The 27,057-nt window shown below is 41.1% G+C and overlaps 1 protein-coding gene across 1 annotated transcript in view; it reads left to right on the top strand.

Annotated features, from left to right (window-relative positions):
- Positions 1 to 26,812, top strand: part of SV2B (synaptic vesicle glycoprotein 2B) — a 180,538-nt gene extending 153,726 nt beyond the window's left edge. The window contains exons 8-14 of the mRNA XM_081292247.1: positions 925 to 1,035; positions 1,791 to 1,879; positions 4,600 to 4,764; positions 14,821 to 14,954; positions 16,689 to 16,889; positions 21,380 to 21,539; positions 23,997 to 26,812. Of these exons, the coding sequence (XP_081148373.1) occupies positions 925 to 1,035; positions 1,791 to 1,879; positions 4,600 to 4,764; positions 14,821 to 14,954; positions 16,689 to 16,889; positions 21,380 to 21,539; positions 23,997 to 24,180 (1,044 nt within the window). The 3' untranslated portion in view covers positions 24,181 to 26,812. The remainder of the gene's footprint in view (positions 1 to 924; positions 1,036 to 1,790; positions 1,880 to 4,599; positions 4,765 to 14,820; positions 14,955 to 16,688; positions 16,890 to 21,379; positions 21,540 to 23,996) is intronic.
- Positions 26,813 to 27,057: the final 245 nt, after the last annotated feature.

The following is a 27,057-nucleotide window of genomic DNA, read 5'->3' as shown; positions in this document are numbered from 1 at the left end:
GGAGGAGGAGGAGAGAGAAAGAACAGGGGGGAAAAGGGAGTTTTTATAGCCCAAATCTAATGGGGTCTCTGGGTCTACAAGCTGCCTTGTTGGTGTACAATGATTGGATCATACAGTAGTTGCTAAGGGTGTCATTTTCTGCCTTCAGGCAGATGAGGCAGGGTCAGATGTGGGTTTCTGTTGCACCAGTCGGGTGGGGGTGAGTGTTCAGCCTTGAGTGGGGTTGAGTGTTCAGCTTTGAGGCAAACAGGTGATAAAGAACCAGACAGAGGGGGGTTTGAGTGCCTGGGTTATCCTGCAGCTAACATTCATTCAGCCTGCCCTGCAGACAACTTAGTTCAGCCTGCCCTGCACCTAACAGTAAGCATCTGATTAGCCTGAAGGACATGTCATGGTGAAGGAGGGTGTGACTTTGGCACACCAACTTTCCAGGGCCCTTGAGGGGAATGCTGAGCTATGCTACTCTATCCCCTTCCTCTCTTTGATTTTTACCAGCAAACTCAGGGATTGCAGGGAGGCTGTGATTTCTCTGTTGTATTTTTGTTGTAGCAACATCCCTTCTCATCTGTCTGGGTTCTAGATTTCTGTGATGTTTATGTCCATTAAGGACAGAGTTGTAAATTTTAATGTGGCATCAACTTTACTGTGGGTAAAGCAGACCTAAATGGGAAACCACTAATACAAATCTCCTAAAGCCCTAAGTTAGCAAAAAGATTCTGAACATTTTGTTTCAGTGGGACATATCCACCCAAGAAAGTTTCCTAAGAGACACTATGGACACCTTTGGCCCCAAATCACAAAACTAGAGGGTCACATTCTTCTCACCTAAATACGTTCGTTAATCAAGTCAATTAGGTAGACTTTGAAATAAAATTCTGAAGACAAAGTGAGGTAGAGATTCTCTACACCAGCTTTGCTTTTCAGGTTTCCCACATCAAAACTCCCAAGCAAATGGATGAATTCATTGAGATCCAAAGTTCAACAGGAACTTGGTACCAGCGCTGGCTGGTCAGATTCAGTACCACTTTTAAGCAGGTATGAACTGGGGACATATGTTGGGTGGGAGAAAGACTCCGTGGGAACCCATGACCTTAGTGAATGAAGAATAAAAACCCTGAACACTTTCATCAACCAGAACAGAGAGCTGGAGAGGAAGCAGCTTGTGGGGGATGTGGGGTTCCAGCCTAGGACTGCATTTAACTTGCCAAGTGCCCTCGGAGTGCAAGCTCCCTGAGCCTCAGACTTTTCCTTTGCTCATCTTTCTCAAGGCAAGAACTTGACCTCCCTGAGTAAGCATCCTTCTCTTCTAGCAACTTCTCTTGCTAGATAGAGAAGTGAATGTAATAAATGGCTCCTTGGGGTTTATAGTGACTTAGGGGAAAGATTCTCCATACAGGGAAAAGCCATTTCTCTGGAACAAGTCAGCTATTGAGCACTGAGGTGGCCAACCAGCCAGAGTCTGTAGAGGCTGGATGTTGCTCATATTGTGTGGTCACTAACCACGTGTTCTATTGCCCCTGCCAGCAGCAGGGAGGACTCACTGCTCCAGGTTGCTCAGGGCCCTAAAATTCTAATTTGGTGTGCTTTCTATCACATGCATGTGTTCCCAGGAGAAGAGCGACGGGAAGCTCTCCTTGCCATGTGAACAGATCTACTGCTTCTGGGGATAATGGATTGCTCATTCCCTACTTGGGGTTCTAGGTCATTTATTAGGCCATTTTTAAGAAAATCTGGTACGTGGGCTTTCCCAAGTTTCTTCCTTTAACCGTCCTTCTCTGGTATGGGTTTAGGTCTGGGATAACGCTCTGTACTGTGTGATGGGACCTTACAGAATGAACACGCTGATTTTGGCTGTGGTCTGGTTTACCATGGCTTTGAGGTAAGTTCTGTTTTATGTGAGCTCCTCCGTTCCCCTGTGCCTCAGATGCTTCCTTTGCACATGGAGGATAACGGGTTCTAACTTGGAGAGTTTGTATCAGAGCGGATGCTTTTGGCTGCAGGGCACAGGCAGCATATGCTAGTGGCTTCTGTTAGAGGAAATATTTAGTTCCAGCAAGGAGAAGTGGACTGCAGGAGGGGTTTCAGCTTCAGGCCAGCTCTCATGGTGACTGCAGGATGCCGGTGGAGGCATTCTGTTGATAGGGGGAAAATGTCCTGACTCCCTCTCCCATCCATACTGAGGTATAATTGATGCATAATTATTGTATCTATTTAAGGTGTACAAATTAATGTTTTCATAAACACACACATTGTAAATTAGTGGCCTCAATCAAGCTAATGAGTGTGCCCATCATATAGCTAAAGTCTATGTGTGTGTGTGTGTGTGTGTGTGTGTGTGTGTGTGTGTGTTGAGAACACTTATGATCTCTCCTTTTAGCAGATTTCAAATAAACAATATGATATTGTTAACTGATTGCTAATTGCTAATTGTTAGCTAATTGCTCATTACAGAACTTCCTTTTTTAATGTCAGGGAACTTTTCTCTGAAGGTTCCCAGTCAATCTTCCCTCCTGTTAGAGTAGGCAGAGGTGGCTCACAGGCTAAACTCATCATGATGAAGGGGATGGAATTTCCTTATGTTTTGAGCAAATCAGGATTTACCTACAAGCTCCATCCTTTCCTAAGAGTTGACACCTGAATGGAAAAAAGTTTCTGTTCACAGAGAGGTAGCAGGGAACAAGTGTGGAGAAGACAAATATATGTTGCTGAGAATATAGGAAAGATTGAACAGGGGACCCATGCAACACTGCCCTGCAGCAAAGGGGTGCTTAGCTGACTCCTCTGAGAAGTTGCAGGCTTACACCAAGTCACTCCAGTGGCCTCCAGCTTACATGACTTTACTCTTTATGCGTGTTTTGGGGCCCACTTGGAGGCACTGTGGGAACATTTTACTGTATGTATCAAGTACTTGCAATAGTTTCTGGCACTTAATAAGTACTCAATAAATTGCTATTATCAACTTGGAAATATTAACAATATTTTAAACTTCCATCTGGGAAATTGCTTTGTTCACCACCACCTGTATCCCCAAATACTCCCTCGCCCCAGGAAAGCAAAGGGGCTCTCATGACCTCTGATTCTGGGAACAACATGGGGAGACTTAATGTTCTCCAGCACCTGTGTGTGGAGACCTGACCTTTGAGATGCAAACAAACAGCTAAAGGTATAGAAGCCTGAACTAGCACTCCTCAAATTGTTCAATCCCAACTAGGAGTCAAAGGACAGACGCTAGGATTAATTCACTGATGGTGTTAAAATATGTTTTATTCATATTTATTTATGTTTAATTTAATTTCATTGAATAGGTAATGCATTCAAATGTTGAAACAACACAGGAATCTTGAATCCGTTCCCTCTCCCTCCACCCACTCCCTTATGCCTCCAGTATGTAATCACCTTCCATTTTTCTATTTATTATCCCAGTGATTCTTTTTGCAAATGTAAACAAATAACTGTATGTGTGTGTATACGCACACGATATGTATGTACATATATATATACATGTATATGCATATATATTTCTTGTTTCTTCTTCCTTCTCTTATTCAAAGAAACACATTTTGCATTTGCTTTTTACACTCAGTGATGTATTCTGGAAATCTCTCCATGCCAGTAAATTAAGATTTTCTTCATTCTTCTTTATAGCACATAGTTCCTCTGCCTAGCCCCCCACTGTAAATTATCACAATTTATTCAACCAGGCCCTCATTGCAGACTGGTGGGACAGTTCCAGATTTTTGTTGTGTAAACAATGCCAAAATGAGGAGCCGTGCTTGTAAGCTACTTTTTGTGGAGACTGGTTTATCAATGGAATGGATTCCTGCAAGTGGAGCTAAAGGGTCAAAGGGTCCAGTTCATCTGTCATATTTTTAGGCATTGACAAGTCCTCCTCCACAAGGCATTTTTCAATTTTGTCTTTTTCTTCAGCATTTATGACAGCACCTGTTAACCTACAGAGTGATTTAGCAAACTTTGGTGTTTTGACAATCTGTGATGAGAACTAACAGTGTGATTTTAATTTGTATTTTTCTTTCTATCTATAGAGTTGAGCATCTTTTTTTCATATGTTTAGTGCTTATTTTTTTTGAGTTGGTTATTTTGAGTTTTCCAGGCATAAAATCATATCATCTGCCTGTAGAGATAGTTTTACCTCTTGCTTTGCAATTTGTGACATTCCTAAGTTTTTTCCCTCATCTGAATTGGTGAAGACCTGCAGTGTGTACTGTTAAGTAAGTGATAGTGATGTTTTGTCCTGTTCCTATCGTTACTGGCAATGTCTTTAGTGTTTCGTGATTCACTAAGATTCTGGTGTTTGAACTGAAATGTGATTTTTATTCCCTATGTATTAAGGAAGTGTCCACCAAACCCTACTCTCTTGGTGTTTCTAAAATCAAGACTGATTTTTTAAAATCAAATCCAAATCTGTGGAGATGGTCCTAAGTTTTCCTTATGATGAGGCATATCATTAGATTTTTCTATTCATGAACCAAATTCCTATGTCTGAAATGAGTCTGATCTCCCTCTAGTGAGGAATGCAGACTCTGATTGTGAGGAATTCAATCACACTGCTGCTCAGACTGTCCGTCTTCCTCGTTACAGTTACTATGGCCTGACGGTCTGGTTTCCCGATATGATCCGGTATTTTCAAGATGAAGAATACAAGTCTAAAATGAAGGTATTCTTCGGTGAGCACGTGTATGGTGCCACAATCAACTTCACGATGGAAAATCAGATCCACCAACACGGGAAACTTGTGAATGATAAGTAAGTGTGGGACGATGGGCTTTCCTCGGGTCAGGGTGACGGTGTCCACTGGGATGTCATTGGGAAAGAGCCTTTGGGAAGATAAGAGTTCAGTATGGCAGGGAATGAGCTCTGAGGATGCGACCATCATCACACCTCTTGTGGCTGCTAGAAACACAGTAATCCTGGTGCTTGAGTCATATTGGGCTGACCTCTGTCACTCCTGTCTCTTGGCCATGGCTAATTCATCTGAGGATGAGGCACTGGGCTGAGGACAGTCAATCTGGCCATCTTTACTGAGAACTGGAGCTACTCCATGCTGGACCTGTTATGACACTACTTTTTAAAATTCTTTCACTTAACGTAACCTCATAGGGTGGGTCATTATGTTCTGTTGTCAACCAGAGGTGTTGTTCTTCAGGGGAAAACGTATGATGGGTCAGGGCAGGACATTAGGAAAGTTTATCCCACATCACACTCTTCTCTAAGCTGAGTATGGACCTGCTGCTATTTCTCTTCTCAAATTATACTTAGCAAGCTCCCGGGTTGTGAATGATCAGTGTTTGAGTGCTACAGGCTTTGTGGTGGCATCAGAAATATCATGGCCCAGATGGTTCAATGTCAAGGACATAAACTGCTCCTTCTTTATCATCACCACACACAATTAACAGCCCCAAATAGTAGACCTCTCCCCCACTTGCTCTCAGCTGTGTCTGGCATCCTGGTAAAGTCCCTGCCGGTGGTGACTGTGGGAAAGGACCCTGTGGTGGGGGAGGTCTGGCAGATCCCTGCTGGAGTCTAGTCCCCCATTGCTCTTAATGACCTTAGCAAAGGTCGCTGTTACTTGGGATAAGAAAGTGGGAAGCCAAAGGGGGAATATGACTTCCACAAATATGTGACCTTTGGGTATGGTATTGTATGTGTGTCTCTATATGTTTCTTGTTTCTTCCTCCTTCTCTTATTCAAAGAAACACATTTTGCATTTGCTTTAGGAAGCAGTAGGAAGGAGTATCATTGGACATGGGGTTCAGATTTTCAGGTGGTTTTTAAAAAAATGCTGGAGCTCCACACACCCACATGCCCAGGTAGCCACACACGCATAGACTGCTTGCTCAGAGTGACCTTAATCTGCTCCAGGGACAGCAGCTCCGACACGGATGATGTTTGAAGCTGTTCCCCCAAGATGTTTCACCTCCGAGATTTTGAATAAGAGCCAGGGCACCTGATGTTGGCATACCAAGGAAGAAATGTCACCCCTGCTTTCTGAGAACACTTTGGAAATGTTGAAAACTACGGAACACCATGGATGATTAGCTGTCACCCATGATATGACACCACTCCTGCAGAGATGAACTCACTAAAGGAGTCTCATTTGTGAAGTTCCATGTTCAATCACACCCTACTGTGATACAAGTGACAATGATAGGAGTCGCAATAATGCTGATAGCAATAACTGTGGAAGCCAATGATATTGAGTACTTGTACTGTACGTGCCAGTTCCTGCTTTAAATGCCTTATGCAAATTATCTCATTTAATTCTCACAAAAACTCTGAGTTCAGAACTGAGCTATTGAAAAACAGGTGGGAAACAGAAACTGAGTGAGGCTGAGTAACTTGCTCAAGGTCACATAGCTAATATAAATAGAAATGTCTGTCTCCCCTCCCAGGATTCCAGAGATCTCATGTGAATACTGTCCACTATAAATATCATTCCCTTTGGGAGACTCTTCATTTCCACAGAGGCCCTGATTGGCATGATGTTTTCTTCATTAAAAATTTAATTGAAAAGCAAGAATCCTTGTAATTTATAATAGTGTTGAAAGACTTAGCTATGTAGAAAGTGAGGAATTTTAACCCACTCTGTCTTTTTAATTTTCATCAGTTTCTCCAAACTTTCAGCGGACTGCTGGGTGGGAGTGAGAAAGAAGAAAGGGCTAATGAGAGTCCTGGTTTCCCCTCAAGGATCCAGGACCCCTGGGGACCACAGAGTTCTTGCCAAGGGTCAGGGAATGAGTAGGCATGTCAAGGATTGTTTGAGAGTGCTCATGAACACTCTTCCTGTAAACACAGGTGTTCTTCCACATTTCTGTTTCAAATGTGCATATAGATTCCTTCAAAAATTGCGGGGAACTAACTACAACTTCTGTATCTGAGTTTTAAGAAGTCGGCTTCTTTTCTTGAGTTATGTTGCCATCTGCTGGTCATAACGTGGATAACACCTTTCCTTTGAAAACCCCAAACTTGAGGAATTAGGCATGAATCTGTTCTTCAGCTTGATTGGGGGCATTTCTCCCCTGTGTACCAGTATTCCATGTTCAACATTATCCACACTTTGCTGCTTTAAAATTTAGATAAAAATAACTTATTTATTTATTTACTATTCAACTTGGGAGAAAATGATTTCTGTATACACAGGCTTCAAACTTCATCCTTTTGAAACCTAAAAGTTTTCCTGCTGCAAGACCCATCTCTTTGACCCCCAAAAGAAACAAAAAATGCAGACTAGTTTCAGTCTGTTCCCAAAGCATTGTATGCTGCCTCCTGGTGCATCTTACAGGGCCAGGTGGCTCTGAATTCCACACAGCCTTTGCTTCAGAATTTGTGAAGTTTTGAAAAGTGCAAGAAAGACAAAATAATAAGTTCATGTTTCAAACCCTGAGACAAAATTTCAGGTTTTCCTTATTATCCATTGAAGACAGGATCAGTTTTCATTTCAGAATACATGTTAACTAATTAATGAACTCACTTGCCCTCTCCTCCCTGGAGGAGACCTCTGTTTGGCAGGGCTGACTTCAGTCAGGGTGGGGATGGGGGAAGGGCATTCCTCAGCAATAGGTCATGATCCAGGAAGTAGGGTCCTGATCCCAGGTCTCCTCAGAGCTGCCAGGGAACTTGCTTTGTGTTCTTCAGGTTCAGGATTGAAGTCTTAAATGGGAATGTCTAACCCTCTACACAGATGACTTACCCATGAAGAATCAAAGGTGAGGAGCTCAGAATGAAAGGGAAGTTTATAAGATTCAGCTCTAAAATGAAGTAGGGAGAGGAGAGAGAGAAGGCAAGCCATGCACAAGAGGAAAAGAGGGGATCATGTCACACTTCACACGGAAATGTTAGCCACACTGATAGTCTGTTTTCAGTAGGGCATAAATAAGATTTTTTTTTTCAACTACTAAAATTACCAAATTTTAGTAAAAAGTCTTTGAAAATGCTGCTGGTGGGAAATGAGCAAACACACCTGCTGACTTCTAGGTCTGAGAAAACAGCCAGAGCTGAGTTCCTCCTTGACTGGTCAGCAACTAGGCGAGCCATCTTGGGAAAGCTCAGAACTGTCTCAGCTTTGGATTCCACATGGGAAGGGATAATACTGGTATGGAATGTCCATCGTATTTCAGAGTTAGTACAATTTCTCAGTAAAATTTGTAGCTTAATAAAGTTCCTACATGTTCTTGTTGGGAGTCTTCCTGGATATTTTATATTTTGGTCATTGAAAATGGGATGGCTCTCCCCCATCAACCATTTGCATATGTTATTGCCAATAATAACAGATTTTAAATTGTTATTTATTTATTCTTATTAGTTTATTTAATTCTATTGATTTTTAGATGTTTATTTTGTATCAGAGCTTTTATTCATTCTAACAGTTTTCCTCATTATTGTTATATAATCCCACCATCTGCAAATAACTATTGTTTGATGCCTTCTCTTTTTTTTATTGTGAAATATTTCAAATTTGCAAAGACTAGAGAATGATACAAACAACTCTATTCAGAGCACCTTAGCTTTATAAAATCTATGATACGTTTACTTCAGATTTTAAAATAGATTAAACTCACTGTGTGAATTTTCATTTCTTCCTTCCTTCCTTCCTTTCTTTTCTTGTTTGCTCTTGGTGCTGGGGATGGGACCCAGGGCTTCCACATTCAAGGCACGTGTTCTACTTCTGAGCAACATTCCCAGCCCACTGTGTGAACACCCTTGATACTATTCCTCTCCCTGTCTGGTCACTGTTGTCATGAATTGGTGCTTTACATTCACGCATGCTTTTGTACTTTTCTCAAATGTTTACATGATTGTAAAAGTTGTCCTGTGGCCTTTCATATTTTTCAAATTTTAGATAAACACTATACTATTATATTACACATTCCTATATTACTATTATATAAATTCTTCAACTTGTTTTTTGCATAAAATCAGGGTTTTGAAGTTTCTCTGTTAGCATAATTGCATAACTCATTTCATTAAATTTTAATTGCATTACATGCATATTCCATAGTGAATTTGTCTGTTCCTTTGAGGGACATTGAAATAACTGACAACTTTTTTTTTCTATACAAATAGTACTGCAAAAAGTGTTCTTATGAAAGATGTTTTCTAGTCTATATACTTAGAAGTGGAATTACTGAGTAGAAGGATATTTTGGATATTCTTACAAGAAGTCTGATAAGTTCTTTTTTTTTTTTTTTGTGCTGCTGGGGATTGAACCCAGGGCCTCATACATGTGAGGCAAGCACTCTACAGCTGAGCCACAACCCCAGTGTGTTTGCTCATGCTCTCTCTCTTTCTCTTCCTTCCCTCCCTCCCTTTCTTGTCCCTTCCTCCCCCTGCCTCTCTCTTTCTCTCTTGGTAATTTTTATTTTGAGATAGAGTTTCACTAAGTTGCTGAAGCTGACCTTGGATTTGCCATGTTCTTGCCTCAGTATCCTAAGTAGCCGGGATTATAGGTGTGCATCACTGGGCCCAGTTTACTATATTCTTATCTTTGTTTTTTTTTCTCTTGCCCCTTTCAAGATTCCCCTTTTATATTTGATATTTAGTTGTTTGCACCTCGTAGGCTTGATCCTTCCCTTTCTCTTCTTCCTTCTTCTTCTGGTATTTACTCTGCTTGAGGTTTTCTCTTGACTTGCTGTTGGCCTTGTTTCATTACTTTAGGAAAACTCTTTGCAGTTGTCTATTCAAATATTTCTTCTGCCAAATTCCCTCGTTTCTCTCTTGAATTTCAAATGCACCTATGCTGGTCTGTTTGATATTTTCCCATAGCTCTTAGATGCTCTCCTCTGTTCTGCCTTTATTTTTCCTCTTTGTGTTTCAGTTTTTGTAATTTTTATGGGATTAAAATTTCAGTAATTCCTTTCTTAATTATGATGAATCTACTGATGAGTTCATCAAATGCATTCTTAGTCTCAGTTATTGCATTTAAAATTTTTCCAGCATTTTAATTTTATCTCTTCTTAGAATTTGCATTCCTCTGCTGTAAATCTCCAACAATCATGCATGTTATTTATCTTTTCCTTTAAGAATTAACGATATCAGTAATAATTATATTAAATTCCCTGCCTGATAGTTCAAGTATTTGTGTCATGTGGCTTATTTTTTCAATGACTGTGCCTTGCCATCACGCTGTTTTATTCTTGCTGCTTTATGTGTTTATAATTTTTGGTTGCATGCAGATAGCATGTACCAGACAATCAAGATGAAGAAGTGAGTGCCCCTCCTCCTCTGCTAGGCTTTTGCAGTGTGTGGGGATGTTGAGATCTAGTTGGTAGGTGAACATGGTTTGGATTTTGTTATGATTACCTGAAATTTGTTGGGAGTTTTTTTTTTATTGAGATTTAATTTACAGACAATTAAATTCCTACTTTTTCGTACAGTTCTATGAGTTTTGACAAATGCATATGGTTGTGTAACCACCACCACAAGCAACGTACAGAATAAGGCCATTACTCCTCAGATTTTCTTGTGCCATTTTGTACTTGTTCCTTCTTTAACCCCCAGTCCTTGGCAGCCAGTGACCTTCTGTATGCCATAGAAATGTAATCATACCCTATGAAGCCTTTGGAACTTGCTTCTTTTACTTTGCATAACACATTTGGAGTTTACCCATGTTGCTGCATGAATAGCAGTTTATTTGTTTTTATTGTGGAACAGTATTTCATGACACGTATGCACCCCTGAATGTTGATTTTCCATTCATCAGCTGAAGGGATTTGGAATTGTTTCCAGAATTTGGCAATAGTTAGTGTTTGACTTAGGATGTATATAACTATATATGTGAATTTGTTCTACTATTTTAGTCATTGTTTTTATCTCATTGTTTTCCTTTTTGCATTGTGTTCTGTTCTTGAAATTCTGCTTTGGTCATTATTTTCAAAAGCAGTAAATGTGTTAAGATCTTTGTAAAGAGAAAGCACGAGGTATCATGATTTCTGTACTTAATAAGAGAGGAAGTAGGATTCACTGGTAGGTCCATCAAAACACAAGAATGTATCTCCTTAGAGTATTTGATGGACACTGTCACTAGGATTTCCTATCATAGACATTTTCTGGGTTTCCATGAAATAATATTTCAGTATTGGGAAAGACAGCCATCTCCTAAGTCCATTCATATGCTTCTTCCCCAGGGTTCCTGAGGAAGTTAGGGTGCTCCTTATTTAGAGAATTAGAAAATAAAGCTGGAAAAAGCCATCTCCATGCCCCTGTTTTATAGATTCTTAAGCGAAGTCCTAGGGAGGAGAGCTGACTTGCCCAAGATCTCTTAGTGGTCAAGTCCTAAAAGTTGGTCTCTTGAGTTTTTGGAGAATGTTACTAGACCTGGGGAAAATGCCTGATGCCTAATGTGTGTGGAATTACAACCAGTTATACAAAGTATCAGACAAGATTGCTTCCTCCAATCTTTAAGGACATTAGACCTAAGCATGTATTTTCTGAAGTGAATGATCCTTTTGTTTTGCTTTAGGAGTTAACAAGCGAGAGACTGGGGCTCTACCTCTTTCCTGAAGGACTCTGTTTCATTTCACTGTGCCTGCAGGGCTTGTGGTAGAATATGAATGGACGTGGACTTCCAGGAAACACATTCATTATTTTCTCCCTGAAAATTGATGTAATGTATGTGAAAGTGAATTCTCTACTTAAAAAAGAAGCCAACTAAAGGGCACTGTGTTAGTCAGCTTTTCATAGCTGTGATACAAATACCCAATAAAAACAACTTAGAGGAGGAAATGTTTATTTTGTAAGGCTTATGGTTTCAGAGGTCTCAGTCCATGGTCAGATGCGTTCATTTGTCTGGGGCTGAGGTGAGGCAGAATGTCATGGAGGAAGGGTGTAGTGAAAGAAAGCTATCAGCTCAGAGCAGCTGGGAAACAGAAAGAGTGAGAGAGAGAGCAAGAAGCCAGGGACAGATATAGTCCAAGATCATGCCGCTAGTAACCTGCTCTCTATAGCCATGTGCCATCTGGCCATGGTTAACACCCAGTAGCTCATTCAAATTATTACAACATCAAATGGATTAATTCACTGATGAGGTTCCAACTCTCATGATCCAGAACATTGCCTAACACAGGAACTTTTGAACTTTTGGGGAGAGGATATTAAAGATAAATATAAAGATAAACCATTAACAGGTTTATATAACCTGCCTCTACTTCTGTACCTGCTGTTCTCTCTGCCTAGAATCACCTTCCTTGTCTTTGTTTCTAGAATTTTTCTTGTCCTTCAGGCAAGTTGCCTTATGACTTACCTCACTGGATCACAAGTGCCCCCTTTGAGGTGATGAGATTGCATACTTCTAACTTGACATTTTTCACACTACCTTTTTCATTGTTAGGATTTTTTTCATTGTCTCTTAAATTAGACTGAGTTTCTGGAGAGTGACACCATCAAACCTGAAATATAGTGACTAGATAATTGGGACTTTGGCCAAATTCAGATCCTTTGTTGGACTAAGCATTGTTCCTCCAATGTGGGTAACTGAATTAAGTTCTTGTAATCCTAATTCTGTCGTAGGCCCTGGACCTTAAAAGAAAAGTTCCACAAGATACTTATCCTTTGGCTAATTTTTCCTTCAGCTTCTGAACTTTCCTGAATTAAGCATCTTGGGCCAGTTCACTATGTAAGATATCAGGAGAGATGATTCATATAAAGACTCATAAAGCATGTGCTGGCCCTTTCTCCGTTCATCTCTTTCATCCTTTCGGCTTTTAATAACCCACTTGGAGATACATTTTAAGATCTGCCTGCGTCAGACTCATTTATGATTTATGGCTCTGCTTTCTCACCCACCCTTGGAAGACTATTAAATTATCACTGAAGGCCGCATCGCCAGCCTACTATTATATTGAACATTAGGATATATTAAGAAAGGCAAAGGCCAGAGACAGTCTCCAGGAATAGCTGTCCCGAGTAAATACATATGCCATGCAAATTTGAAGTCACAGGCATCTTTCTGAAATAAAAGGCTTACCAATTGGTTTTTCTTATGGAAATGAAAGTGTACATGACAATGTTTGGAAGCCCCTGTTTTTCAAACCCTGAAGCAAATTTGGCCTAAAGGAAAAAATATTCAAAATAATTTGGTTTTCTAGACCAATGATTTTCAAATCTTTGTGTAAGTACTATAATGGTCTGTTGCCTCCGATGATCATTATCATTTACAAGGTCAGGTTGGAACCTAGGAAGCCATATCTTTAATAATAACCTTCTTCTTCATTCTGATGTGAGGTTTGGGGCATCTCCCTTTGACAAGTACTTGCTCTTCTTATTGGGTGGGAGGCCGTTTTGCAGAAGCTAATTTTAGGTGACTCTAGGTTAGACCTCTGAGTAGAACACTATGTGGCAAGATAGACACTGGCCTTCATATGTGTTTGGGAGTGAATTATCTTGGAGCCTGAAGAACATGACCCTCAAGTCTCTCTGCCTGCTCTGTCCCTGTGATTCCCACTGTATCCTTGTTGTCTGATGCTTGTTCTTTTCACCAATTAGACCAAAGGGCAGGGACGGTGGCTTCCACTCTATATTAATAGCTCCCAGTCCCATGCTCAGCAGGTTTTTGCTGAAGATGGGAAATATAAATGAGTGACTAGACAATGAATGAATGAATAGGTTGTGATCACTCACAAATGGAGATATAGCTAAAAGCAAGGCTTGCAGCCTGAAAAATTTGACCAAGCAACAGAAGGTGTCAATGAATGTGAGGTAGATTCTTAAATGTGATATTGTTCTTTGTAAGATAATGCAGAAATTGGAATGATGCAAGTGGATCCCAAAGGTGGCTGGACCTCATGATCATCTTGATGACTTACCCCCTTATTAGCTGAGTTTTTTAAAGTGAAAAAGTAATATGTATACTTGATATAGTAAAAGTGAAGTTTATCTCGTTTCTATCCCCTTGGCATCTCCTCAGATCCCAGCACTTGTTTCCTGTGTAACTCCCTATATATATTTGGAGAGTGTATATTGGAACCACGCATACCATCTTTTTTCTTACATGAATGGTCACCTTCTGTGAACTTTATATTGCATCTTGATGTTTTTCACTTAGCAATATATCTTTAAGATCAGCCTCATTGGCTATATCATACATAGTATTCCATTATATGGTGTCTATGTATCCTCTATCTAGTACGTATGTTTGTATGTATGTGTGCGATAATCCATTACTAATATTAGCAATGTCACAATGAAGACCAGTGAATGTGTCTCTTCAACTGTACGAATAAATAGATGTAAGACAAATTCCTAGAGATGGTATTCTTAGGCGAAAGAGGATGGGAATTTTAAATTTTTGCAAAATTGCTCACCAAAGTGGCTGCCTTGATTAAATTCTACCATCAGGGTAAATGAAAATGCCTATTTCCTTACATCTTTGTTGGGACAATTTTAAAATTAAAGATTATCAGGCCTTCACCAATGTATTACTTCCAGACCTTATAGGACCAGCCAAGGGATCTGCATGTTTTTAAAGCCTTGGAGAAAGTGAACTGTTACCCATATTTTCATTGACACTGTTTCACACTTCTGTGATTCTGATGGGGGAAGGTCCATGGACTCTCATTTGGGAATACCCGATTTGTGTACAGTACCCCATACAGACCTGGACTGGACCCTGACTTCTGTAGTTCTGAAGGCCTTCCTCACTAATTAACTAAACAGCTAAGAAATGCAGAAACAATCTGGGTTGAAAGTAGTGTTCCAGCACCTTTTGTCATGCAGTTCTTATTTTGTCTTTCTGTGTTTTCCATTTTGGTCTCAAGTCTCTTTTCTTTTCCTGGATGAATCACTCAGAGGCTCACATCTCTCCCACAGGTTCACAAAGATGTACTTTAAACACGTACTCTTCGAGGACACATTCTTTGATGAATGTTATTTTGAAGATGTCACATCTACTGACACCTATTTCAAAAACTGCACCATTGAATCGACCGTCTTTTATAACACAGGTGAGAGGAAGGCAGCAGGGGTGGATCGGTGTAGGCTAAGAACCAGCACACTCAGTTGTAAGCTTTAGGAGGAGGGAAGTGTTTGTAGATATTAGTGCCAAGCCTTAGGGAGGAGAGATGGGCTCTAGCCCCAGGAACGGCGCAAATTAGGCACACAGCCTTCACCAAACATTTAGTTTATCTGTGTCTGTTTTTGTCACACAAAAAAATTAGAAACCAAAGTTCTGGCCAAGTGTTCACATCTTGATGAGGCTGATGGTACACGCTAAGGCCCTTTGGTAGGACCAATGTGTGACACCACTAAAAACCAGCACTCCAGGGGACTGCATTTTTTTGCACAGAATACATTCTTAAAGACCTTGCCCAATATGAATCTTGCACAATTCAAAACTTATGTTTTCATGATTACAAAATGAAAAGGGAAAATTGCCTTTGTTCAAATTTTGTGTGTAAAACAAATGCTGATATTGTTTTAGGAGCATACCATTTTAAGTTTCCATGATTTAAAAAAAATCACGAAATTCTGCTCATCCACTGTTCCTCATTATTCTTGTTATAGATTAATAAAATATCGAATAGAGTTGGAACAGAAGGAAACTAACTGTGTGTTTTCAGGGGCCTTACTTACCTTATCTCAGAAATATTCTATTGTTATCCCCACTTTATAGTTAGGGAAACTCGGACTTCAGCAGCTTGCTCAAAGCCACAGTTAGACAGATGGGGGATTTTGGATCCATTCTTCAATTATTTGGCCCTAAAGTCTGTAATCTTTCCACCAAACTACTTGCATCTTGTCCAGATGGATGCCTTCTCCCCAGCACCAGCATCAAAGTGTAGTTTATATAAGAACATCTTTCCCCTCCGTGATACCAGTCTCAAACCATTCAATATCTGGTCTCCCAATATCCCTCAGTTTCTTAATATTCTTATGAGACTTACTTTCTGAATTTCCTGTTAGTCTGAACTTAAAACAATGAGTTCCAGAAATTTACTATTTATCATTAAACTGTGCATGTCCTTTTATTCTTTCATGTTTTAATGATGCTTTTTCATTCAAATACTCTTAATGCAGGGGTTTTTGCAAACATTTGTAGCCAGAAAATGTCAGAGCTGGGAGAAGCACTGGAGATGATCCAATTTTATAGGTACAGGTTCAGGGAGGTTGCAGGGGTTCAGTGGCAGGGCTGGCTCCTTAAATCCAGGTGTCCAGGGAGCCGATCTAACCCTCTTTCTGTTAGGACAGCTTGTCTTTGAAGGTGTCAGAAGATATGTGAATTGTTTCCAAAGGAAACGGTTTTTATTTTGAAGAACATGAAGTCTCTGCACAGACTACAGCAGGAGCTCTGGAGTGGATGGTTCCATACGGACCCAACTCTCTTGTGTTCTGCTTGCCTAAGTCGGGTAGCCTCAGAGGAATGGGCCAGCCTCTGTGACCCTCAGAGTCACCCAGTTGGTGTAAACTGGACTGTTATCCAGCTGGGGAGATGATGCATTTTAAAATGTTGCTCCCATTAATGTTGGTTTTGTTTCTCCTCGTGGTGATTAGAACAGGTCATTGAATTTCTGAAAGTCAATTCAGTGTAAAGCCTCTCTTCATCCACACCTGGTACACATCACCTTGACTCTGAGGTCACAGCCTGCTCACGGAAGGGGCATAGCTTCATCTCTGCCTCTCTTCCCCTCTCTCCAGCTCCTCTACACTCTCATGAGCCAAAGGTTTCTTTCTCTTTCCAGACCTCTACAAGCATAAGTTCATCAACTGTCGGTTTATCAACTCCACCTTCCTGGAGCAGAAAGAGGGCTGCCACATGGACTTCGAAGAAGACAATGACTTCCTGATTTACCTCGTCAGCTTCCTTGGCAGCCTCTCTGTCTTGCCTGGGAACATCATTTCTGCCCTGCTCATGGATAGAATCGGAAGGCTCAAGATGATCGGTGAGTTGTTAGGGTGTCCCATCTGGACTCCCCTGGGCTGGGCCAGTCAGTGGCTTTCAAGCACCCGAGGGCCATGGGGTATTTCTTTAAATTAAAGAGAGCTTGCACAGAAAACCAAGCAGGTAAGATTGAATCTGGTGCAGTTGAACCGAGGAGGTGCATCTGCAGAAGCCCAGGGTCCTGGGGAAGGAGTTTGAGAGCTCTAGCACAGGAGAAGGACTCCCTTTCATTTTCAGGCTGAGAGATTCTGTGGCCCTCACTCATTCTATTAGCACTTCCATATGAATATGAGATATATCTGCCCTTCCTGTGTCATAAGGGGATTTTAAACAAACATGCAAAATGCTCTTAAATGATAGCTTGATGATTTAACATAAATCAGATTATTTTTGTTGTTTAACTATAATGATGGGGCTTTGGAGTTAGACAGACTCATGTTGAAATCTGAGCACCCCGAGACTGTTAGATGAGAACAGTCTTTTACTTCTCTGGGTTTCAGTTTCTTATTTATAAGATGAGGTACCTGTAGATAGCTGTTGGGATGATGAGGGTTGAACATAACATATCCCAAGCATGTGCTACGTTTGGCACATGGGAGGCTCCCACAAATGGTAGCTATATACACACACCCCTCAGTTCCACCAGGATTTGCAGCTGTATGTTACAGCAATATAATGGCATGCATGGTGAGCAAGAAACAAAAAGTACACATCGAGGACCGCGGGAAATGTACATTAGAATACATCTTACATCCCAGGGCTGGGGAGGCAGGAGACCCATTAATAAAAATGCCATTAAGGATCTGCCCTCGGGATATAGTTGGTCAGGAAAATTAATACCTAGATTCCTAGTACCAAAACTCAAAGGGAAACAAAATAAATCACCTAGTCATTATATCGGAGAAAATTGGTCAGTCAGGTGTTCATGAGAAGAAAATATTTTCCTGGCGTTCGACTCATGTGGAATATTATTATGACAAATAGCAGCGTGAATATTCCGAATGGTGAGCATAAGAAGTGCCTGTGACTTCAAGCTTTTAGTCTTACGGGCAGGCTGCAGAGTCGTCTCACAGATGTGGGACCCTGAGCTGTCTCTGCTACAGGCTGTGCCCTGGTCAGTTCTGACACCCCTGAGGGAAGGGACGGGGACTTACTCATTTCTGAAACCCCCATGCCTGGCAAGCACCTGCCGTGCGTTGACACTTAGTCACGTGTCAATGAGGGAGGCCCCTTTCCTGCATTCTCCAGAGGCACCTCGCTCTCAGCAGAGGGTACCACAGGGTGGCATCATGTCAGTGCCAGGTGGCTCTTTCAAAATTAGCTTTATGAGTCCGGAGACATTCTTTTACGATCCTGAGCTTCATTTTCGTAAGAGCAGGCTTGATGGCTGGACTTGAGTCCAGAGTCTGACCCTGTTGGCCAGGTCTTGAAGTAGCTGGGGAAGGTCTGGGGAAGGCAGGGACTGCAGGGTGGGGTGGGTCCTGCTCTCCATGGATGCAGGAGGAAGGCTGGGCTCAGGGGACAGGCTGGGCAGCAGGACAGCCGATACCTTCTCCATGCCATCGAAGCCCCTTCTTATCATCCCCGGTCATACTTGGGCTCCCAAGTTAGAGATCTAGAACTACCATTTAGAATTTCTCCATATTCTACTCCTATTAGAATTTTGTTTCTGAGCTGGATTGCAAGCTCATTTGGGGCTCGGGCAGTGCCTCCTCTAGAGGTCTCTGTACCCTGAGTCTTTAGGAAGAAGCCGGACTCCCAGGGGTCAGTGCGCAGTGAATTCTGTGTGCTCAGTAAATATCCATTCCACAGTGTCACGATGGGACATGGTGAACTGCTTTGAAACAGCATTTCCCATGCCCCTCAGACCAAGCCCCCCATAGAATATGCAGAGCAGCTCTGTCCTGCTCACTCTCTGGGGCTCTTGGCAGGGTGGAAGTTGCTTCTTGTGAACAGCAGAGGAGAAGTTTTCCTAATGAGGCTGTTACCCACTCGTTCATTCAATAAACATTTATTTATGCAGTACTTATTCTCTGCCAGGCTGTGTGGGAAGCAATGAGACCGGAATGGTAATTGAGATAGTCAATATCTCCGTGCTTAAAGAGCAAATGATAGATTGGGAGAGACAGACATAAGCTAGAAATTTCATTTAACTAACACTATGAAATGCTTGTTATAGGTCAGGCTGTGTTCCAAGTATTTTATCATTATTAACACATTAAATCCTTGTCATAACCCTTGGAGGCAGGCACTACTTTAATGTACATTTTACAGATGGGGAAATGAGACAGCACAGAGAGGTTAAGTGACTCATTCAGGGTCACACAGGTTTCGAAGTGGTGAAGCTAGAATTGGATCTCAAACCTCTTAAATACAGGGGAATAAATTAGAAAGTGGGAGGACCGTGGGCTATAGGGACCTACAGCAGGAACAACTAACATGGTTTCTTTGAGGGCTGTCGTGTGTAGAGGGCACTTTCTCATGGCACTTGTGGTCCGCGGGTGCCCGTCTCCTCCCCTTCTAGTTCTCTCCTAGCAATTGGGAAAGAGACCACGGACACCTACTTTCAGCCCTACCTTCCCAGGGTCTGCAGCATCCAGGCGGACAGTTAGCATTTCCCAGCTCATCAGCAAGCCGTGGTACTAGCCTTGCAGCCCTGGGTCTGAGGCCAGGCCTCTGGGTTCTTGGCAGCCAAAGCCTGTCTTTCTCTTCAGCCCGATGGCTGCTGGGAAATGAAGCCTGCTTTCCCACTGGCTGTCTGGGATCTGCTTTCCTGCCTCCTCTCCAGCTCTACTCCTGGGCTGCAACCTGTCCTGCCTCGCCCTGCCCCCACCCTGGCTTCCCGAGCTCCCAGGGTGGACCCACCGAATCTGGCCTGGTCTTATTTTGAGGAGATCTCTCATCATTAGCTCCATCAGCTCGAGTCCTGGCTGAAGAGATCCATCCCCACTGGTTTCAAGGAAGAGACTGTATTGATGGGTGGCTTTAGAAATGTTGACGGGGTTTTCAGAACAAATGAGGCAGGTAGGCAACCCGGTGGCAGCAGGGACAAGGGGAGAAATCACCCTCATAGAACCTAGGGGTCTAGAACCCTGGAGGAAGAGCCACCTGGCAGGAGCTGTGGTCCTGAGAGGTGAGGCCACTGACCACCAACCAACCAACCAAACCAAACCAAAACAATAAAAGTGGGGGGTTTCTAAAATAGAATGGAGTTGAGGAACAATGCTCCAACCTCTCTCTCCTCCCAGGTGACAATGATGTCCATCAGTCACCCTGGAGCAGAGAAAGCAGAGGGATCTTGGGGTGGAGAGGAGATGGGAGGGAAAAGAAAGCAGGTCAGTCTTTCCTGAGGTTCCCTTTTGGTAGCCCGTTCCCACAGGAATGCAAGATGCATGAGAATCTTTTTTTTTTTTTTTTTTTTGCTGAAGTTTATTTTAAATTTTAATTTATTTAAAAAACATTTTTTAAATTAAAAAATTAAAATGATTTTAATTGACACATTTAAATTGTATATATCTATGGGCTACAAAGTGATTCTCTGCTACACATACACAATGTGGCATGCTTAAGTCAAGTGTGTTGACCTCCTCACCACCCATACTTATTATTTTTTGTGGAGAAACATTTGAAATTTATTTTCAGTGATTCAGAGGAATATGATATGTTAGCATCAATATCATCACTGTACTGTACAATACATCTCTGAAGTTTATTCTTCTAACTGAATTCGTATCCTTTGACCAGTATCTTCCTGATACATCCTCACTCCCCAGCACCTGGTAACCACTATGCTACTTTCTGAGTTCCACTTTTTTAGGTTCCACACGTAAGTGAGATCCTGTGGTATTTGTCTTCCTGTGTTATTTCACTCAACATAATGGCCTCCAGTTCCATCTGTATTGCTGTAAATGACAGGGTTTTCCTCTCCTTTAAAGGGCTGAATGATACTCCACGATGCATATGCATTATGTATATGTATTATCCACTCATCTGTTGATGGGTATTTAGATGGATTCTGTATCTTTTCTATTGTAAATAGAGCTGTGAGAACGTGGGCAGGTGTCTGTTTGACATATTGATTGCAAATTCAGAGTGGAGCTTTTTTTTTTTTTCCTTTTTTTAAACTGATCTTTATGTCTCTCAAGCACCTTGAACAGTGTCTGACACTTAGTATATTCTCAACAAATACCTCCATTTCCACCACCCCCAACTCTTTTGGACTGAACAGTACCATAGAGTGACAATTTCAAAATCTTTCCTGGAGGTAAACTCTGGTGACCCATGCAGAAGCCTCTGATCCCATGGCTGGAGTACCATGGAGGGGGATTCAGGCTATATTCTCTCCATGTGGAGGATAGACCTAATATTTCAGGTAACTTGTCCCATTAGGTGTGCCTGTGAAGATGGGAGACAGGACAGAACCTGTGGGTGACAGTCTTGTTTGAGCCATGAAGTTTCATGTTTCTTTCTGCTCTTGACCTCTCTCCTCAGGTGGCTCCATGCTAATCTCAGCAGTCTGCTGCTTCTTCCTGTTTTTTGGCAATAGTGAGTCTGCAATGATTGGCTGGCAATGCCTGTTCTGCGGGACCAGCATTGCGGCCTGGAATGCTCTGGATGTGATTACAGTGGAGCTGTATCCCACCAACCAGAGGTCAGTCCTTTCTGGGATTTCCTTTGGACTTGTTGGACTTCTTTAGCTAGAAGTTCACCTGCCCACTAAATCTTGCAAAGTGCCTGGCCATCTTGGTCTTTCTTGTGCTCCATGCACCAAATATATTCTAGGTTATTGAGTTTCTCTGCATAAGGGTTGGCAAGGCCCTGAAGTGGGCAGTCTGTGGCTCGATAGGATGGGGTGGGTGGTCAAAAGGTAAGAGACAAGATCTAGCTACATCTGGGCAGAGGATTAATATTGAACAATTAGCAAAACCTGTGTCATGCAATCCTCAAGGGAGGTGAGAACAAGCCTGCCCACAGGAGATAAAGGGAAAAGGTGAACTAGAAAACCAAGGGTGGGGGTGGGGCTGGGGAGTGAAATAAAGGTGGGGATGAAGGATGAAGTTCCAGGGCATTTGCAGAGAATATGTCAGAGAAGCCCAGGGTTTACTTTTATTTTGTACAAGCCACATGGGAAAAGGCCTAGTTTAAAGGCACAGGGTCAAGGCCATTACTTGGTAGTTGTTTCTCCACGTGGAGGGGGAATTGTGAATTTTCAGGTGAAGATAAGTGGCCCTGTGGCCAAAAAAGAATGTGAAGGAGTGTGGAAGGTGGGTAAATGGATTTCTAAAAACAAAACAAAACAAACAAAACAAACCAACCAAACAAACAAAACAAAAAAAACCTTAATAATATTCCCCAAATTAGTGACAGAGAAGATGGGATTTGGGTAGCTACACTAAGTCCCCCCCTCCAAAAAAAAAGAAGAAGAAGAAAAAAATTGATCGTTATTTGAATGGGATGTAATTTTATATCTAGGAGACTGAAGAGAAACAACTAGAAACAAGAAAGTAATACTGGTCAGGTGGTCAGCAATAAAACTACTTTAATGGCTTACAGGTTTTAAAATGTATCAAAACAAGTTAAAAATGTAACTGAAGCTGAGTGTGGTGGCTCACCTGTAATCTCAGCAAGTTGGGAGACTAAGGCAGGAGGGTGGCAAGTTCAAGGCCAGTAAGAACCTCAGCAACTTAGTGAGACCATCTCAATAAATAAATAAATAAATAAATAAATAAGGGCTGGGGATATAACTCAGTGGTTAACGTACTGGGGTTTATGAATCCCCAGTACCAAATAAATAAATAAGTAAATAAATAAAATAAAATAAAATAAAAAATAAAAAGGAATTGAAGTCCATTTGTAATAAAACACCTAGAAATCAATTTGAAACACTCATAGGAATAAAACTATAATAACCGTAAAACTTACAAAGAGGTAAATGGAGACTTAAATAAATGTCAAGATATAACTCATTATGTATAAAAGATGATTTAATCTCATGACAATGTCAAATTTTATTTAGTTTTTCTCTAACTTATGAGAGTATTTCAGAATTCAATGAGATTTATTTCCTCTGGGATCTTGAAAAAAATATTCTGAATTTTATTTAGAAAAGCACATGTGAAAATAAATATACAGGAAAATGCTGAAAACAAAAATACTGGGATTAGGTGATAGTGATTATAAAGGTAAAAAGTTTTTCAATTATAGACAAATATAAAAAGGAATTGTGAGTACAAAAATATAACCACATTCTTAAATTCTGGTATAAAAATATTTTACTTCAGTTGGGGAGCAATGGTGTTGGGAACATTGTGTCTGTGTATAGATGAGGTCATGGCAGGATAAATGGTGAACAATAGTTATCATTTGGAAGTGTGATTGAGGGACAGTAACTAGGATTAGGTGATAAACCCCAAAACTTCATGGCTTTCTGAGGTAGGCATTTCATTTTTTTCTTTTGTAGAAAACTACAGCAGGCAGTTTAGGCTCTTTCTATGTTGTTCTTCCTTGTCTAGACTTAATCGTGGTCTACAATGAGACCATCTATGTTTTAGGGAGTAGGATAGAAGGAAACAAGACAAAGAAGAAAGCAGAAAACCTGATCAAGAGATTTCTTAAGGAAGTATCTTAGTAGGTGCCATTTGTATTTACAACCCATTGGCTAGAACTAAGTCACATGACTACAGTCAGCACCAAGGGATTCTGGGAAATGTAGTCTTACATTTGAAGAACTATATGGAGGGACAACTAGCAGTCTGCCACAAGGAGGTGTTACTGAGGGGGAACATTACACTTTCTGTTTTGCATATGTCTTTATTATTTTTGCAACAAGCAAGTACTAACTGTAAGTATTTTAAGAACAGATATATTTGAAAAGAGAAGGAAAAAAACTTGAAGGCAATAATTAAAAACATTAATCATTGTGATTGCCTTAAATATCCTCGTATCTTTATATTCTGTATTTCCAAATTTGATTAAATGAGAATGTGCTAATTTTATATTTAGGAAAAAACTGCCCCCGTCACCCCCCAACTCAAGAAAAAGAACCCTGTCTCATTTATCTAAAAAGGTCCAGAATTTCAGAATTCTTTCCTTTCCTTTTCTTTTGCAGGGCAACAGCCTTTGGCATCCTCAATGGATTATGCAGATTTGGCGCCATCCTGGGAAACACCATCTTTGCTTCTTTTGTTGGGATAACCAAAGTGGTCCCAATCCTTCTGGCTGCTGCTTCTCTGGTTGGGGGTGGCCTGATTGCCCTTCGACTGCCAGAGACTCGAGAACAGGTCCTGATGTGAACAACCTATGGGGAAAGGAAAGATCAAAAGAATCTTGTCCAGGACACTAAAATGCAGCCACATCTCCTACCTGTCATTGTCCACAGGACACCTTGGATAGCGCAGGAGAAGTTGATTTTGAGATCCCTAGTTTAGGACCCACTTCAGTTGTCAATATGTTTGTTACTCAGGTGACTGACTTGGGGTGCCCTGAGCCACTCTTAGGATCCCAGAGCTGTGTACTTGGCCTCAGGTTTCCCCAGCCCAAGGTAGAGGGAGGACCCTTCAGTGAGTACATACCTAAGCAAAGACTGTGCATTTCCCTAAGCGAGGTGCAAGAACTTATTTGCATTTCAAAATGAATTTGAGGTTGAGAAACATAAAGCTTCCAGGAGATCAATGACCTAATGAATTAACTTGCCTAGAAGTTAGGGAGATCACATATTTTTACATTCAAAGGTATCACCGAACATATTTTCCGTTTGAAAATTGGCACAATAGCATTGAAGATACTCTGATATACAAAACCAAATATTTAAGCACTATCTATAGAGATCGACTTTGCTAAGTGTCCTCAGCTTTCCCTGATGACTAGGTGATACATTTAAGAATGACATTTATTGCTGTTTTGCTATTTGAAGAAACTTAATAGGATGAGTATTCTGTAAACTAAGTTTGTATATAACTGTCTTTGGGTTTATTTGCAAACATTGCCAGCATTTTAGCCATATTTTGGGAGAACTTGGTGTTTGAGGTCCCAGGAAATTGGGTGCAATCAAATAAAATGCAAGCACAATTTCTTATAGCCATTTAACCTGCTGTTCAGAGGATGCACTTAGCAAATAAAGTGCGGTTTCATTTAGTCCAGGCACTTTTCTTCCTGTGGGTAGAGAGGTTACATTTCTCTTCTACACAGATGACCTGTGAAGCTGAAGCTTACCATCTTCAGTACTGGTCTTTGACTTGGCTTTTCAACCAGAAACAACACAAGATGTTTTCCTTGGCCTCTGGCACTTCCTTTATAGGCAAGAATCAAATAACATGGGGAGTTCAGGGATAAGGAAACATAGCCACAGTTCTCCCAAGTGTGAATTCTTTCTGTTTGCTTAGCAGTAAAACAGGATCCATATTTGTTACAGTGATCAGGTCCCATGAGACATACTACATGTTCTGGTTTGAGGCTTTTGAAACACAGGCCATTAGCCTGGCAGTCAGGGAATATAGTGGAGTCCGATGTATTTTCCTTCAGTGCTCTAAGACAAAATTCCAGTTTGGGACATAAGAAGGGAGTGGGTGAGGTGAGGAGGACCAACCTGTCTGGCAAAGGTCAGCAATAGACTGAAGACCTGCCTCCAAGAAAAAGGAATAATTTTGTTTTAATAGTCAGAATTGCCTAGCAGCAAAAGCGGCAGTGAGCCCCCATAGGGAGTTCCTACCACTGAAGGTGAATGTGCCCAGGCTGGGTGAGTGGCAATCTGCAAGAACTAGTTCTCTGATTTGCTGCAAAGGGCTTCACTTTGCCTATCAGAAAGCTCCAAAAATTAATACATAATGATAATGGTGTTGAATGTTTCTTCCAAAAATGCTTACATCCTGCCCTAGCTTCAGGTCATCTTTCTGAAATTCTCTCCATTAACAGGTCAACAGGGGGAAGGAGTAAATTTTATGACACCTTTCCACCTTCAATTTGAGATCAGTTTTAATGGTTAAAATGTTTACTCTGCTTCTCGTATCCCCACCTCTTTATTTACTCGACCTTTGTGTGTGTGTCAGGGTAAGGAAGACCAAGTCTGATTTGACATCCCAAACCCCCCAACTGTACATATATATATGTAAATATACCATCATGTATTAACATTTCTCTCAGTGTTTTATAGGAGTTAACTAACGTAACGCTAAGTCGATAATGACAGACTCTATGTAATATAGCTGTAATATACTTTCCGTATTCTTGTGATATGAAATACAGTGGCTAGGATCATAAAAGAGAATTGCATAGATCCAGGATTACCACATCCCTTGTAACATTGTTCTTCAATGGATAGTACAATTGAATGAGCAGCAACCACTTAAGAAATGTACAAGACAGAGCTTGCTTTTCTAGTTAAGATGGCTCTTGTAAATGTAAATTATGATTAACTTTTGAGTGCAGGGTGGCTGCAATAATTCATGGGTTAACTCCAGTTGGTTTCCTGGACTCAACTTCAGAATTATCTTTATGGCTCCTTAAACCAACTACCTAACCAACCAAGTGCGACTCCCATTCCATCCATCATGTGGGCATTGGTGAAGGCTTTCCCCCTGGAGAGTTTGCCTGGCACTGGGACCTGGCCACTTCTCACAAGCTGTCAGTACTGCTGAGATTAATGTGTCTTTAAAAATAGTCTCCGTGGCAGGACCTTGGGGGATAATGCACAGCTTTCCTGACCATCCATTTCTTTTTCATTTTGTGTTTTACCCTGAGAAACTCCTGACAGCATCCACGGAGGGGCAGAGGGACGATGTGTTCTTTCATTGAGCAAATCCCTTCATAGTTCGTGATGCATTTAATGATGCCCAGTTTGGGAGTAGTTTCTTTTAACAGTCTCAACTGTATTGTGACATCTCCTGATGTTGATTTTTGATCTTTTGTTTTATTAAAAATAATTAGTGAAAGAGGTGTGCCTATATGTGAAGTTTGTAGCGTCTTACCTTGAGGTCATGTAATAAATAACTCCACTCCCAGAGTTCCCTGGTATATGTTATTTCATGAAAAAAAAATAATAAAAATAACTAATAAAATCTTTAAGAACTGGGGTTAGAGATTGTTTCCAGGCACTAAGGTCTTTTCTGTACTCCTAAATTAGCTGAATCATTTTCTTATTTGTGCATAGGGAACTTGAGAGGTGAAATGGAGAC

This window comes from Spermophilus citellus, assembly GCF_964194105.1.
Source record: "Spermophilus citellus genome assembly, chromosome: 4".
NCBI classification, from domain to species: domain Eukaryota; kingdom Metazoa; phylum Chordata; class Mammalia; order Rodentia; family Sciuridae; genus Spermophilus; species Spermophilus citellus.
Note: the sequence above shows the minus strand (reverse complement) of the source record. Positions and strands in the feature narration are given on the sequence as shown.